At 44.8% G+C, this 15375-nt stretch overlaps 2 protein-coding genes across 24 annotated transcripts in view; one reads left to right on the forward strand and one right to left on the reverse strand.

The window, feature by feature from the left end:
* Positions 1–1411, forward strand: part of PTK2 (protein tyrosine kinase 2) — a 222910-nt gene extending 221499 nt beyond the window's left edge. For all 23 annotated transcript variants that reach the window (XM_042786022.1, XM_042786023.1, XM_042786004.1 and 20 more), the window contains one exon: positions 149–1411. In XM_042786022.1, coding sequence (XP_042641956.1) covers positions 149–361 — 213 coding nt within the window. In that variant the 3' untranslated portion in view covers positions 362–1411. The remainder of the gene's footprint in view (positions 1–148) is intronic.
* Positions 1412–2764: 1353 nt separating this feature from the next.
* On the reverse strand, positions 2765–4660 carry RPLP1 (ribosomal protein lateral stalk subunit P1). Its single transcript, XM_033011736.1, has 4 exons — positions 4472–4660; positions 4301–4375; positions 3364–3481; positions 2765–2885 (listed from the first exon to the last, which is right to left on the reverse strand). Exons 1-4 carry the CDS (start codon positions 4541–4543, stop codon positions 2806–2808), a joined length of 345 nt encoding a protein of 114 aa, XP_032867627.1. The 5' UTR covers positions 4544–4660; the 3' UTR covers positions 2765–2805.
* Positions 4661–15375: the final 10715 nt, after the last annotated feature.

A 15375-nucleotide genomic window follows, 5' to 3' on the forward strand; every position in this document is an offset into this window, starting at 1 on the left:
CGTGGTGCCGACAGAAACGGCCCCAGCTTCAACCAGGAAGCTCGGGCAGGGGCTGGGCAGGGCGGGTGGTGCTGTCGCTCTGCATCTCCGCTGCGAGTGAAGTGCTGCTAAACAACTTTGCAGGGTTGACTGAATCTTCTTGTTCCAGATTGAGATGGCACAGAAGCTGCTGAACTCGGACTTGGCCGAGCTCATTAACAAGATGAAACTGGCCCAGCAGTACGTCATGACCAGCCTGCAGCAGGAGTACAAAAAGCAGATGCTCACGGCTGCTCACGCTCTGGCTGTGGACGCCAAGAACTTGCTGGATGTTATCGATCAAGCCAGACTGAAAATGATCAGTCAGTCCAGACCGCACTAAGTACCGAGGGAAGAGGTTCATCAGTCTAAGAATTCTGCTTGCAAAAGGATGTTATTTCACCTTGCACCAGCAGTGAGGATTAACCCAGTGTAGTCCTGGCTTTCCAGCGCCTCTTGCTTCAGCAGACCTGACTGACCGCTGTTGGTTCTCTCTCATTACAAAAGTTTAACCAAGTTTTTATCATAAAGCCAAGCTGGTCTGGGATTCAAGAAGTGGCATTATCACAAGATGAAGTTTGGACAGCAGTCCTCGGGAAATCGCGGCTACGGAGCGCAACTCGGTTTTATACCATCGCATGGGCCCCGCTTAGCCTAGAGCTGCCCCAGGGTTACGGTCCCAGAGCCACAACTGTCCGAGCAGCGCATCGGAGAAAGATATTGTGAAGTGAAGAATTCGGGGAAACCTCAGGGCTGAGAATTCTTGCCCACAGTATATGAACTATCCAGACTGGAATTTTTTTATTAGAACACTTATGTCGCAATATGCTAATCACAATTTACAGAGAAAGAATAAAAAGCTATATTTTCAAGACTTCAGTCATTTCAAGACAAACTAAAGCCCTCTTCATCTTCCTGCCTTTTACTTTTATGTGACTGTGTGAAGCATTTGTTTGGAACTAGCTGTAGGACACAACTGAAAATTCTCTCGTCTTTTTCACCAGAATAACGTGCCAGTTCTTTTGTAGCAATGTTGTTTTCCTTGGAAGCAAAAATGCTGCTTTGTACCAGAGCAATTCAGAGCTGCATTTAGAGGAGTTCTGTAACCATTCATGTCCTCCATTTTTATATAATTTATAAAGACAGATTAAAGCCATGTTGAATATTTTAAACCCACTGTAGTTAACTAACCCATCCTTCTGTCTATCTTGCCTGGGAGGAGTTACAGTAGAGCAGTGTAATTAGATTTTCCTTGGTTTTCCAGTTATGCCATCTGTTCTGTTAAAATAAAAACCACACTCCCTTTTTGCTGTTGAGGGATATAAATTATTCTCAGGAAGAATATAATGAACTGTACAGTTACTTTGACCTATTAAAAAGGTGTTACCAGTGACATTCTGGCTGTATTATTCTCTGTGTGTGCACTGCAAATGAAACCATTGTGAGGTTTCTCCGTGTTTTTCCCCCATCTGAATCAGCAAACTTTTAAGGGTTCACTTACGTGAGACTTAAGGAGCAGCAATAAGCAGTTGAGGAGGAACCCCAGGACTTAAGTAGCCTTCAGAAAGCAGTTTTTGTGCCAGCAGTGGAACACAGGGAACAAGCCCATGTTAGCATCTGTGTAAGGGACCTGCAATTACTTGGTGTCACTCCTGTAGACTTTTAAAGGAAGTTTTTCTTGGGGAAAGTTTCTTTAAGTGGAGTGGTTTGCAGGAACTATTTTGGTAAGCCCAGTAGAGTTCTGAGCAGCAGCAGGGGGTCAAATGGAATAAATTCTTCCGTGGGTGCCTGCACCTTCCAAAACCAGGTAAGCTCCAGTTTGGTGGAAAGATGGGACAACATCAAGCGCATCAATTTTTGGTCTAGATGCAGAACAATCCTACACAACTTCAGAGTCCTCCTTACACACTCAAAACGTTTTGCTAATGTGCAATTTTCATTTAATACTTTACACATTTGAAAGGCAGCCTTTTCCTTGTTCAGTTGCTCTGTGAAAGTCCTGTTCAAAAGTTATTTTAGAAATACATACTTGTTGAGTTACTCCCTTCATATCAGAGTTACACCATCTTCCACACCCACCCTTTCAAAGCAGTTTTCAGAGACGGTCCTTAACTTTTTTTCTGGAAAGGCAAAAAAGTTACGCACCTCAGAGCCTGCACTTGGGGTGCCTAGCACTGCAAGACTCAACCTGCTTTTAAATGGTAAAATTGTATATAAATGACATACAAAATATATAGTAATTATATCGATTTATATATTATATACTCATAAATAAGTAGTAGCCTCATTTTAGCCTCCAGCAGGGGCCTTTACCTGAGAATTGCAGCATTTTCCCCACCTTCCAGCTTGACAGTGCTGGGCTGTAGAACACATGCTGCGCCACGGCCCTGAGCTGCCCCAGAGGGAAGCCGTGCTGCTGCTAAGCCTTTAACCAGACTCGTCGCAGCTTCACTGAGGGGCTGCAGCACCAAGTCGCAGCCCTTCTGGTAACCCTGACCACAACGTGTGGCTGCCAGGCTGCTGCCACAGCCCACGGGCGCTGGGATTGCACCTCCAGCTGTGCCCACGCACTCTGAATGCAGTTTGGAGCTGGAACTGTCACAGTGCTAGCCCTGGGTTAAGTATGAAGGACCAACAAGAAAAGCTGTAAAACCCCGGATTAACGTGCAGCGCCAGCAGTTTCAGTGCCAGCAGGTAACCCGGCCATCCTTCATCCACTCTGCAGGCATCCCCATAAAAGACAGAGTACAAGTACATGTTCTTTATTACAGACAGGTACAAAACTAATTAGTCAAAAAGACCAAAGCCCATGTCATCATCAGATTCCTCTGATTCTTCCTTCTTTTCCTCTTCTTTCTTCTCCTCAGCTGAAAAAGGAGAAAGGAATCAGGATTTTTCCGTTTTATCAGGTCACGAACGCCACATGCCACAAAAGATTTCACATACAATGACCGTAACATCAAGAAGCAAGATGTGAGCAATCCAACAAGCTAAGAACCCATGGAGACTAGTGTTTCCCTCATTAGGAAAGTGGTTTTATGCCTTCAAAATTAATTTCTATCAAATCTGAAAAACTTTAGAGGAGGTCCTGATGATATACAGGAAGATCAGCCTCAACTCTGAGGTAACACCAACGCTGTACACTGACTCGAGTGCAACTCCAGCCTTTCTAAAAGCGAGGGCCTGTTTTGCTCTAGAACCCCCATATGCATACTACAAAGCACAAATCACATTAAAATCGCAAGAGGAAGAGCCACGCCGACTCTCGAGCCAGTAGCAAGTAGCTTTTTAACTGAGTGTTCCTGCCAGCTGAAGATGACAACGCTGGACACAGAGGCCACTTACCAGGGGCAGCACCGCCCGCGGGTGCAGCACCGCCCGCGGGAGCAGCTGCGGCCGGAGCACCACCACCACCAGCTCCTACGTTACAGATCAGGCTTCCGATGTCGATGTTGGCTAGAGCCTAGGGAGAAGCAGCAGCAGTAAACAGCGCAGGGTGAGCAGGGCAGCTTTGCTTCAGTCCTGTGCGCCTGCTCAGTCACGCCATGAGCGCAGTGATGAAGCCACGGTGTGACGAACCGGCAGCCTGCTCCACTTCCACTGGAGAAGTCACCGTAATACGGTGCTTTTCCATTTGCTGAAGGGAGCGTTTTGATGCTAAACATATAGGAATTTATTGCCCAAGTCGTGACCGCCAGGAAGCTACTGTTTGGTTGTGATCTACACCGCTGTGGTGAGACCCCACCTGCAGCACTCCGTCCAGCTCTGGAGACCTCGGCACAAGAAAGACACTGACCTGTTGGAGCAGGTCCAGTAAAGACCACAAAAACCTTAAGAAAGCTGAAGCACCTCCTACATGAGGCCAAGCTGAGAGAGTGGGGATGTTCAGCCTGGAGAAGGCTCCGGGGAGACCTTACTGCAGTCCTTCAATACATAAGGCTCATAAAAAAGGACGGAAATAGTCTCTTTTTAACCTAAAATAAGTTTTCAAATCAAAAAGGATAGATTTAGACTAGATCTAAAGAACAAATTTTTTACTGTGAGGGTGGTGAAACACAGGACCATGCTGTCCAGAGAGGTGGGAGATGCCTGGAAACATTCAAGTTCAGGTTGGACCGAGCAACCTGATCTAGCTGAAATGTCCCCGCTCGCTGCAGGCCGCCCGCACTAAACGGCCTCTACGGTCCCCCCAACCCGGCCTGTTCCACGATTCCAGGCCCCGCAGCCGGCAGCGCCTCCGTTCTCCCCTCGCGCCCCCGGCCCCGCGCTCCCCCTCGCCCACCTTCGCGAAGAGGCCCGGCCAGAACGGCTCCACGTTCACTCCCGCCGCTTTGATCAGCGCGTTGATCTTGTCCTCCTGCAACGACAGCGGCGCTCAGCAGCCGCCCCGGCCCCGGCGCCATGCCGCGCCCCGCCGCCATCTTGTGCCGGCGGGGCCGGGGCCCGCACTCACCGTGACGGTGACCTCGTCGTCGTGCAGGATGAGGGCGGAGTAGATGCAGGCGAGCTCGGAAACGGAGGCCATGGTGGGGGCGCGGTGCCAGTCGCCGGGGTGGGACGGCCTTAGCTTCAGCTGAAGGACAGAGCACCTTGGGCCGCCGGGGAGGGGAAAGGGCCGCGCGCCGCCGAGGGAGCTTTATAACGGCGCCCTGAGCCAATCGCGCGCCCGGCGAGCTGAGACGCGACGAAGTCGTCAGCGCCGCCGCCCAACCCGCGGCGGGCAGGGCAGCCGTCAGCAGCGCCGTCAGGGAGGCGCGCGGCCAATCGCGGCGTAGCGGCGGGGATGACGGGAGTGGCGCGTAGGGGCTGGCAGGGGCCGGGGGGCGGCGCGGAAGTTCTCCGCGTTAAAGATGTTGTCTCTTCGTAGAGGTCTTTTTTCATCCCCTTATTGCCAGAAAAAGAAGTCTCGAGATGTGTCATTATTATACGTGAGAGAGGGAGTGTGGACTGCGAACTACCAAAAAAAAAAAAAAAAAGAAATTAAAGTGACAGAATGCCCATCTGCCACCACTGACGCAACGACAGACCCAGAGGTTGACGTGGTGGCTGCCTGTCCCGCGTGTCGGCTGCTGTTCCCAGACCCTTGCTGGGGATATAAACTACCACCATTTATCTTGGAATACAGAATTGCCAATTTTTGTACATGTTCTCAAAAAAAAAAAAAAAAAAACCAACACCCTCAGTATGCACCATGATCTGGGTTCAATCAGTGCTGTTATTTACGGTGTCACTGCTTTGTTTAAGTGTACAATTTTCTGTAATGCACATACGTGAAAAAAAAAAATAACAAAGGGTGTAGAATGAGCCATTCGTGAAAACTTCACACTTCCCAACTTCTGCATATCTTTGTAACCTTATGAGCCTTAGCAAGTTCTAGCATTTCACTCTGAAAGAATAATCAGATTATGAAAAATAAATGTTCTCTGATTTTTATGGGTTCTTGACAGATGTGCGTCTGGTGGGCACCACTCGGGAGTCACACAGGGCACAGTTTATGTGCCACTTTGCTTGCTCAGAGTCCTGGGACACAGGACGGGTTTAGTGGTTGAGAAAGTGCCTATAGAAAGGGCTGAATCAATCGTGCTCTATCTGTTGCTTTTTCAGCAAGAGAAGTCCCCTTCAGACAGGTAGTGCAGAAAGCAACAGAGGTGTTTCAGCTGAGACAAATGCAGCTGAATTAGGACTGCGTATTTTTATTTTAAATGATGAATTGGCAAGATGGGAATGTTTGTCATTCCTTCAGAAAGATGGGAGATTGGTTTGAAAATTTTTTTTTTTCAAAAGAGGCATGAGAAAATAGTTATTTTGAGCAAGAGATGGGTACTTAACTGAATCAAAATATCTTCCACACCAAAACAGAGCTTTGTTTTCTATTTATATGTAATCAACTGACTTCCAGACAAGAGTGAAGTTACTGAAAATAAACAGCACTTTTTTAAAGAATGTTGTTGAGGCGAGCTGCTCAGGAGCTGGCCTGGTCTGCAGCAGAGCAGCAGATTTTGGTACAGAGGGGCATTTCCTGAGGCAGGGAAATGCCAGGGCAGCGGAAAGACTTGCCAGGAGCTGACAGCTCTCTGGAGAAACGCTGACAGGGCCTGGGCATTGCCAGAGCAACCGCGGTCACCCCCACACCTATAAAAAGCAGCCTAGGACACGCTAGCGACCGGAGTGGGCAAATGGCGTGGTGTGGCAGGAAGGCTGTCATCACCCTACCAGCTCAAGAGGTGAGTTCAGTTAGTGGTTATCAGCCTCTCAGAAGGGGCTTAGTTATGGTATCCACCCAGCAGAAAGCTGTGTCCTCTTCACTCACCAGAACTGATGTGGCAACTCAGACAGGGCTCCCAGGAAAACTTACGGCCAGCCAGGTCTCAGGCTGCAGGGTGGGCCAGAGCCTTTCCCTGGTTAAGTGATGTCAGTAGGAAGAACACCTGCGTGAGGTGTGACCAAGTGGATGATCTGCCCAGCTTGGCAGCAGAGCTACAAGAGGAAGTAGAAAGGTTAAGGAGCATCGGGGAGTCTGAGAAAGAGATAGACCAGCGGAACTGTGCTCTGCACTCACTGAGACAGAAACAGCAACAGAAAAACAGCCACTAGAAAAAGCCCAAGGGAATCCTGTATCCTCCCCCCACCAGGATGAAGGGAGTAGCTTAAAGGAAAGGAGTGAATAGAGGCAAATCCACGCATAGGGTGGCAGGTGAACCCCCCTTCCTTGCCCACCTCGCCTTGCCAGGGGCCTCTGTACAACAGGTATGAGTCAATGTGGATGGTGGTCCATGTACACCACAGGTGTCAGAAAGGCCTATTCCCAGTATCACGACCACCTCCACGAGGAAGAAAAGACGGGTTATAGTAGGTGACTCCCCTCTGAGGAGAACAGAGGGTCCAATGTGATGGACAGACTCTCCTCTTAGGGAAGTCTGCTGCCTCCCTGGGGCCCGGGTTAAGGACATCACTAGGAAACTTCCTAGCCTGGTATGGCCCTTGGACTATTACCCGTTACTGCTCTTCCATGGGGGTGGCAATGAAGCCACAATGTGTAGTCCAAGGGCAATCAAGAGACTTCAGAGCCTTGGGACAGTTGCTAAGGGAATCTGGAGGACAGGTAATATTTTCCTCTATTCTTCCAGTTGGGGGCAGTGACATTGGAAGAAACAAATGGACCCAATCTGGTAATACACGGTTCCATAACTGGTGTCACCACCAGAATTTGGGTTTTTTTTTCAATAACAGGATGGTCTACATGACACCAGGCCTGCTGGCATTGGATGGGATTCACCTTTTGCAAAGTGGGCAGAGGGTGTTTGCTCATGAGCTAGCAGAGCCAACTGAGAGAGCTTTAAACTAGACTTGAAGGGGGAGTGGGCTAATATCAGGCTTGCCCATGACAGACAAGCCATGGGACAATGTGCTAAGGTTAGAGAGATGGGGTGCTAGTGAGGGCCCTCAGCCTGTAGGTCTGAGACTTGCTGGGTATGCTGGAGCACACTTGAAGTCTTACAGAGATGAGCCAGAGGCTCCTGAGATAATAGGATCCAACAGGTGAACACCAGTGAAATACGTCAAAGGAAATAAGGTGTGTTCTTCTAAGGTGACATGGCCAACAGCCCAGCTCAGACCATTCTATGATTCTATGATAAATAAGGTGAACTTTCAGAAATAAGCTTGAGCAAAATAATTCAAGGATTTGCATAAAGCCTGAAAGCTTAGAATCCTAAAATGACAATTTTCCATTACCAGCAAAACATATCCAACAGCCTACTATTGTAATGCTCCTCTATAAAAATCTGAGGATTTATTAGATCATTACAAGTAAAAACTGAGGTAGGCAAGAGGGACTTGACCTTTTATATCCAGTCCTTCCTCACAATTAGAAACAACTCAAAAGTTTCACTAAATGAAGTTTGACACTACTTACTGCTGGAGATGATAAATGCAGAGTGTTGCAGCACTTATCTCATGGGTGCTTAACCCTATTAGTGGTGTCACCAGCTCTGAATTTAAGCATTTACTTAAACTTCCTATACAAGGCACAGGGCAAATATCTACATTTTTAGTACCTTACTCAAAGTAGCAAATAAATGCATCCTTCCATTAGGGTGTAGTATCCTGGGACCTCTGTCATTGTTAGGAGCTTGAGGGTAGGATTTCACAAATGACTTGCATGAGCCTGCCTTGTTTTTTCCTCACTCCTTTGTCATAGCTTCCCATGCCAAAGCACTTAAAACTGTGTCAATAGGCCCATGAGATCTGACTGAAAATTAGCAACATGGAAAGAAAAGATTCCCTTTCAATCAAATTAACTTGCCAGTGATGGTGGCCTGGGAAATGAGTAGCAAACAAACAACACAATGATAGGCTTAATAGAGACCAGGCATAATTTACTTATTAAGGAAGTTCATATATAGTATATAACTACGTTCTAAATATCAGGAAGCAGAAACTGGAGTTTGTTCAAGAGCATCAGAATCTCAGAGTAACGCCTACTACAGCACCTCTGGAAACGTACAGCTTGTCAACAGGCTAAAAAAAACTGCAGGAGATCCAAGCTATTAAAATAAGAAACTTTCCCTCCTAAGTGGATCCCACACCAGATTAAATTTGTATATATGAGGAAGGAACTAAAGATTAAACCAGCCCAAGATTAGAGCTGCTCAGATAGCTATTACATTATGTGTAAAGACACTGCCCGCTAAGAAATCCAGCAATGTTAGATTCAGCATCTGAAGCATCTGCTCCCCTGAAAACATCCTGTGTTAAACAGAAAGTAACTTTTGCAGGATTTAAATAATGGCAATATATCATTTCTCTCTTTGGTCAGTAGAGGAAATCTAGCTTCACTGAACTTCTCTCTTTTGTAGCAATTCTTGTTGCAATGATCAGCATGTTTAGTGCTGTTGTACTGAAACTGAATACATCTGGGGACAGTATGCAAGCATTCCTATTGCTTGTGGATGCAGAGAAAGGTGAATGATGGGGCCCAGCTTTTTCTATTCTGTTTTAGTGGTGAATGTAGGAAGTGAAATTTGTATGGGCCCTAACAGCGGGAGGAAGAACTCTGATAATGGTTCTGATATAAGAGTCCTTAAACTAATTATGATTAAAGATGCTGATGCATTGTTAAAAAGTAAAATATGAAGACCTAGAATTTAAATGTGACATTCACATAAGCTTAGGCTTAGGTTGGTAAAGATGATAATTAAATGAGATTTGCCTGCATCCTTGCTTCATGGCTGTCTTGCTTCATCTATTGAGTGACACTGATAAGGCTGCTCTGGAGGGGCTCAGAATCAAGTTATGATGAAGACAAAGCACTATGTAATAAGTTAGCTAAAACTCAGTTTTTCTGCTTCCCAAAGCTTTTTGAAGCCTAGCTATCCATTCAGGACTGCTGTTTAATAAAGCTGAATTCTGAAGCAGATGAAGGGGTGAGGTCTAGAAATTTGCCGTGGTATGTGCTTTTCACCTCTGATCCTGTAACAGTCTATACTTTCTACAATCTATTTAACACATTGCCATCCTTTTGGAGCAGAACAGTCTCCATTCTAAATGAATCTATAGCAAATAGATGAGGGCTAAACCAAAAAAAGTGTACATGCTTCTGTGTATTCGACAATTTCAGGATAGTGAGTTACTTCCAGGATGATGAGTTACTGGGACTTGGTCCAGAAAAACAATGTTCTAGTTTAGGATGATAATAAAACTGCGTTGCTAGCAAGCTGTTATAGGATAGCACAGGAATGTCCTCATGATAAATGAAACAAGTAACTTGGGTATGAAATGTCCCCGAGGTGGATATTTTACACCCAGAGGATGGTAAAGAGCAGTGGCAGAGATTTAGCTGGATATGCTTGGGCATTCATTACGTACTAGCCAGGAAAGGAAAACATCCACAAGGTGTGAATGAACGGAGATGATTTTTCCTTTCTTAAAACAGCCTTTTCCCAGCTCTCAAGGCTGCACTTCTCCAATGATCAATAACTGACCATAAGTGAGCTATTGATGGTTTGGGGTCCTTTGCCTTGTGCCTGCGCCCATAGTTTCAGGACCCTTGCTGTTATTCCACACTTAAACATCACAGCATGAGACACCTGGTGTCACGTTCCAGTTCACAGAGTAAGGTCTCACACAAATCGGTAACAGGTCTGACAAACCAGGACTGGGACCTTCTGGATTTAGTATAAGGCCTATAGCCCGTTAATAGCAGGACAATAGTATTTTCACCAGACATGGGGTACAGAATTGCTTATATATTTATGCTTTATCAACATGTGTATGTTTGGGTTCAAAACAAGTTAGCATTAAAGTCTACATAGTGATTGTTCTGTGGTTCTAGAAAACTGCATCTTATTCTGACTCAATACTAAGGAAGCAAGACCAAGTAGGGTAGGTAAAATGGCAGTCTTGTACCTGTGACTTGAAGGCAACATTTCAAAACATGAAACAACACATGAGTTAAAAACTTAGCCAGGTATAAGACCAGCAGGTATGGAAGTCATCTGCATGCCTGAAAAGGAGAGAAGATATGACTGCTTGTTGGAAACTTAAAAAACAAAAAGCAAGATTCCCTTAGCCTCTAAATCAGCTTTGTATTGCCAGAATCACATACATCTTCTGTATAGACACCATAGTCTCTTAAAAGCAATCACTGTGTGACAGAGGACTTAAAATTACATAAGCCATTTTAGGTTGTCTTTCTTATTACAGTCCAAATTTATCTCTGTACAGTTCCCTTTCTTTATCTAGTAGTTCATTATTTTTTTCTTGATTAAACTGTTCAAATGGTCTAAATTGTTCATTTGTCCTGGGAGGATCCTTATTTGGCTATACAAGCCTATATATCCTGGTTTTAGCAATTAGCCACACTAATGAATTTCAGGTTGTTGCTCATCATCAACAGGGTAGGAAGGCTCTACAGAAGGCTCTGGACAGGCTGGATCAATGAGCCGAGGGCAATTGTATGAGACTGAACAAGGCGAACTGCCAGGTCCTGCTCTTGGGTCACAGCAACCCCACACAACGCTGCAGGCCTGGGGAAGGGGGGCTGGAAAGCTGCCTGGAAGAAAAGGACCTGGGTGTACTGGTCAACAGCTGCCTCAATATGAGCCAGCGGTGTGCCCAGGTGGCCAAGAAGGCCAACAGCATCCTGGCTTGTATCAGCAATAGGGTGGCCAGCAGGACTGGGGAATTGATTGTCCCCCTGTACTCAGCACTGGTGAGGCTGCACCTCAAATACTGTGTTCAGTTTTGGGCCCCTCACTACAAGAAAGACATTGAGGTGCTAGAGCACATCCAAAGAAGAGCAATGAAGCTGGAGAAGGGTCTGGAGCGCAAGTCTTAGGAGGAACAGCTGAGGGAATTGGGATTGTTTAGCCTGCAGAAAAGGAGGCTGAGGGTAGACCTTATTACTCTCTACAATTACTTGAAAGGAGATTGTAGTGAGGTGGGGGTCAGTCTCTTCTCCCAAGTAAGAAGTGATAGGACGAGAGTAAATGGCCTCATGTTGCACCAGGGGAGGTTTAGATTGGATATTAGGGAAAACTTCTTCACCAAAAGGTTTGACAAGCACTGGAACAGGCTGCCCAGGGAAGTGGTTGAGTCACCATCCCTGGAGGTATTTAAAAGATGTGTAGATATAGGTGCTTAGGGGCATGGTTTATTGGTGGACTTGGCAGTGTTAGGTTAACGGTTGGACTCCATGATTTTAAGGGTCTTTTCCAACTTAAATGATTCTATGACTCATGCAACACCTTCACCTGAAGGCAACAGGTTCAAGTCTTTACCACTCTCAAGGGAGGGAAGGTGCAGGTAGATAATCAGGGTGCCCTGATTTCATCTGAGTCACTGTCTATGTGCTGTTAACCAGAACAGTCATCCCCTCTGTCAGCTGTTTGCCAATGTTCTTTGCAGTTGCACCTCCTGTGCCATACTGATTCTGGTGGGGTTTTTTTGGAATTTGATAAACCAGCTGTAGACCAGTAAGTTGTTTTATCCAAGTTTGTTGAAGAACAGTCTCAGGTACAGTATTTTATTCCTTTATCTTCTTTCTGGAAACTAATTTTCTCCCTAGATGGGTTTTTGTTAGGTTGCTTTGTTTTGTTTTGCTGATAACTAGGTTATTACAACAAAGAACAAATCTGTTGTAATAATCAGCGTACCTGACATATCCCCAATAGGTGGTGCTGCATCTTTTCCATAGTGTTTAATTATTGTGTTGTTGGCCCTGATCACCTAGAAAAGTCTAGTCTTTCTTGTGTGAATTGAAGTTAGTAATCTAATAATAATAAATTGTTTTGGCTTTGTGGTTTTGTTTTGTTTTTTGATAAGTAAGTATTGCAGTTCATTTAGCAAAGGAAATCAAGTGTGGCTTTGTAACTTGGTAATTAGGACAGTCATCTGGTTGGTTGTAGAAAGACAAAAATCAAGTTTTGGTCCCACTACCGTGGATTAATTCTGATTATATTGGTAGTTGTAAAAGAATAAATCATCCATGGGAGGACCAGAATCCTCAAAGTGTTCATAACCATGTGAACACTTTAAATCATAGAGTCATGGTCTTCTTCACTTTTGTTCTGATCTCGCTCATTTTATATTTGTATGTAAAGCAGAACACAGAATATAATAGAATTCTAATGCATGTACTCCAGGATAACATTTTTCTCCAAGGCTTTCGATACAGTCCCCCACAGCTTCCTCCTAGAGAAACTGGTGCGTTATGGTCTAGACAAGTGGCCTGTGCTGTGGGCAGGGAACTGGCTGACAGGCTGCACACAGAGGGTTGGGGGAACTAGCTCCTTTTCAAACTGGCAACCTGTCACAGGTGGGGTCCTCCAGGGATCGATATTGAGCCCAATGTTTATTAATATCCTCATAAGACGGGATCAAGTGCACCCTGATGACGTTTGCTGATGATACCAAACTGAGTGGGGAAGTGGACACTCCAGAAGGGACTGTCACCCTGCAGGAAGACCTGGATAGGCTGGATGAGTGGGCTAATAAGAACCTTCTGAAGTTCAGCAAGGACAAGTGTAAGGTCTTACGCCTGGGAAAACATAATTTAGGAGTGCATACAGGCTGGGATCTGCCTGGCTGCGGAGCAGCTCTGTGGAAAGGGATTTGGGGGTCCTGGTGGGCAGCAAGCTCAGTATGAGTGAAGTGTGCTGCAGCAGCAAAGCAAGCCAACAGCCTGATGGGTTGTATCAACAAGGGCGTCACCAGTAGAGATAAAGACCCTCCTTTACATACTAAGCACAGTGTTACATGATGTGGAATATTTCATTGTCCAGTTTGGGTCCGGTGCTCTGGTTCTGCTCCCTCCCAGCTTCTTGTGCACCTGTGCACAAGCAGGACATGGAGAGTTGGTAAGTCCTTGATCTCTTAACAACAACAAAACATCAGTGTATTATCAATATTCTTATACCAAATCCAAAGCTGAATCCAAAACACAGCACTGTTCTAGCTACTAAGAAGAAAAATTAACTCTATCCCAGCTGAAACCAGGATACCGCTATACAAAAAAGATGTGGCCAGGCTGGAGAGGGTCCAGAGAAGGGCCACAAAGATGATCAAGGGACTGGGCAGCCTGCCGTGTGGGGAAAGGCTGAGAGAACTGGGTTTGTTCAGCCTTGAGAAGAGAAGGCTTAGGGGAGGCCTTATCACCATGTTCCAGTATTTAAAGGGTGGCTACAAAGAAGATGGAAACACCCTTTTTACAAGGAGTCACATGGAAAAGATGAGGGGCAATGGGTACAAGTTACTCCTAGGGAGATTCCAGTTGGACACAAGGGGACAGTTTTTCACAAGGAGAACAACCAGCCACTGGAATAATCTCCCCAGGGAAGTGAGGGATTCCCCAACACTGGGCACTTAAGATTCAGCTAGACAGGGTGATGGGCCATCTTGTCTAGACCGTGCTTTTGCCAAGAAAGGTTGGACCAGATGATCCTTGAGGTCCTTTCCAGCCTGGTATTCTATGATCTTAAAAGTTAGGCCAGTTGAGAGCTGGAAAACATAAGTTTAAATTCCCTCAGAGTCAAGAATAAAATTTACATCTTTCTGCTCTGAGTAATTTTTTTTTTTTCCACTATATCACTGTTATCAAAGATGAATAGAGATTTATAGACTGTGGACTTTTCAAATTAATTTAGTTTAAAAACTGAAGGGTTGTTACTTAGTGAGATCAATGTATTTTTTCTCATCAGAAGAAAAGCCATATAATTTGTCACTAGCCTATTTGTATATAAAATATTTTCCCCAGATTGCTTCTGCTGATACAAATGATTTTTAAAAGCTGTTCCTAAATACCTTCTTTGCTTCCAAAATTATAAGAAAATGCTCAGTTTTCCCAAAATGAATAATTTCTTCTTTGAGACATATCAGTTCTGGGAAATGTCAGCTTGAAATCCAGAAGTTATGATAGGTATTATGTCCAGCAGCCACTCATTTTTTTTCTTTAAAGAAACCTGATTTTAAATGTTCAAGCAGTTCTTCTTATACTACTATATGATCATTAATATAGCATATAAAGAGCACGTATAAAAGAATGGTTTTATAGGGCTTTCAAACCACTCTTTCAAACAAAACACTTTCAAAAACAGGTCTTTTTGGGGTGAAATTGCCTGGTAAAACATAATTAGGTTTCACTATGCTCCAAAACATCATTTGTCAGTGACAGAAAGCATGAGAAATGAAGCAAGTGACATGGCCCAAAATGAGTGTGTGTCCTGTTACTTCTAGAACAGAGGTAGAAGAGAGCTCTAACTCTCCTCAGTAACACAGAAATGCTGCTGGAAGTGTGCAATAGCATAAAAATAGCCTGCAGGAACAGCAGGACTTCTACATAAAAGAACTGCTTAAATAAAACTGATTGTGCAAGTGTGCAGACATGTATACACAGCTAAATCCACAAAAATCAGCTTTAAATCAATACGAGTATATTGCACTCTAGGATGTTCCAGGTATTAATTGCTGTTTTCAGGATTTCTGTTTTCCAGGGAATTTCTGAAATCAGAGTATCATGTGGAGCCCGAGAGAAGTGCGGGATGTGTTTATTGTTTTGTGAAACCTCCCCTCATATTTCACCTATCTTGTTGTTTGTAGGCTTGCTATTTTCAAAATGCTAGCAGAATCTACTTGGGTTTTTTTTCTTTTGCAATTGTATGAGGTATCTGATGAAGTTCCAGATAGGTACAATCCCATCAGCATGTAAACTTCACTGGCTGTTGCTTTCAGGACAGGATTTCACAAGAAGAATAATGTAGAAAGGTGAGACAATTATCTGCATTTATGTGTCCAACAGTCAATTTATTTTTTGTCCATATATAGGATAGAGATGGCCATTTTCCTGGAAGTCTGTATTGA

This window comes from Tyto alba, unplaced genomic scaffold (assembly GCF_018691265.1).
Source record: "Tyto alba isolate M040663 unplaced genomic scaffold, T.alba_DEE_v4.0 Super-Scaffold_9, whole genome shotgun sequence".
Taxonomy (NCBI): Eukaryota; Metazoa; Chordata; class Aves; order Strigiformes; family Tytonidae; genus Tyto; species Tyto alba.